We start from the raw sequence: 1,057 nt of genomic DNA on the forward strand, positions 1-1,057 counted from the left end.
GTGTGTGTGTGTGTGTGTGTGTGTGTGTGTGTGTGAGAGAGAGAGAGAGAGACACAGAGAGAAAGACCATGACAGACAGGGAGAGAGACACAGGGTGTGTTTATGTTCACTGACCTTGATCCTGGTCACCGTCTCCTTGGGGGATGCCGACATAGACCATGACGTTGACTGCATCAGATACGTCCAGATGGAGGTTCGTGGTTCCCACCTTCCTGTCTTCAGTCGAGATTAACCCTGAGGGAGAAACGGACAGCGGGAGAGAGGAGATGAAGACAAATACAGAATATAATGGAAGAAAGTGAAGAAAGAGACATCTAAGTGAGTTGACAGGTAATGAATAATTTGGCCAATCCTTCTCACCATAGGCGTTGTACATCTTAGGACCGAGGTCAGGACGCACAAAAAAGTTGGGCAGACGGGCGGCAAGGTTAAGACGACCGTCTCTTTTTGTGTACTCAGGCAAGGGGAGGTTATCCATCAGATCGTCAAACCTGGGAAAAGTATGTGAAATGAATCAAATAAATGACTGATGATGCAAATGTGTTCCACGATGTTCACGTGGCTCGTGTGGAAATAGTATTATGACCAAAATATGGTGGTTATTCCACATTTCAATACGTTTAAGAGCATGTGAAGATACCAAAATGAGATACATATCATTAAATTATCAGGATCCTGTAATGGCTCAAAAATCCATGAATGAATACAGCTGAATCCATATGTGCCAGCCATTAAATGATGTGATTTAAAAACCGTGAACTCATTTTAGCAAGATATTTATGAATCTCATTTAATTGTGTATATTGTGCATGTATATTCAATTTATATAAAATAACCTCAGATAGTATATGTTATTATTACATACAATTAGTGTAATGCACATTTGTGAACAAATACACAAGAGACATAAAAAGCAACATATTTCTGGGTTCCTCACCGTGTGGGCATCATGTCCCTGAAGTCTTCACCTGGAGGCCAATCCTTTAACTTCAACACCATGGGCTGGCCGTCAGCATCTTGCAGTCGCTCTGCATTTACAAAAAACACATTAGTCATC

The 1,057-nt window shown here is 41.4% G+C and overlaps 1 protein-coding gene across 1 annotated transcript; it reads right to left on the reverse strand.

Annotated features, from left to right (window-relative positions):
* Positions 1–37: 37 nt before the first annotated feature.
* Positions 38–1,022, reverse strand: LOC111648753 (lysine-specific demethylase 3A-like). The gene is made up of 3 exons (XM_023398492.2): positions 938–1,022; positions 361–491; positions 38–234 (listed from the first exon to the last, which is right to left on the reverse strand). The coding sequence occupies exons 1-3, from the start codon at positions 997–999 to the stop codon at positions 107–109; spliced, it is 321 nt and encodes a 106-aa protein (XP_023254260.1). The 5' UTR covers positions 1,000–1,022; the 3' UTR covers positions 38–106.
* Between the last annotated feature and the right edge of the window lie 35 nt (positions 1,023–1,057).

This window comes from Seriola lalandi, unplaced genomic scaffold (assembly GCF_002814215.2).
Source record: "Seriola lalandi dorsalis isolate HSWRI2012SDOR001 ecotype SW California unplaced genomic scaffold, Sedor1 jcf7180002046855, whole genome shotgun sequence".
NCBI lineage: Eukaryota > Metazoa > Chordata > Actinopteri > Carangiformes > Carangidae > Seriola > Seriola lalandi.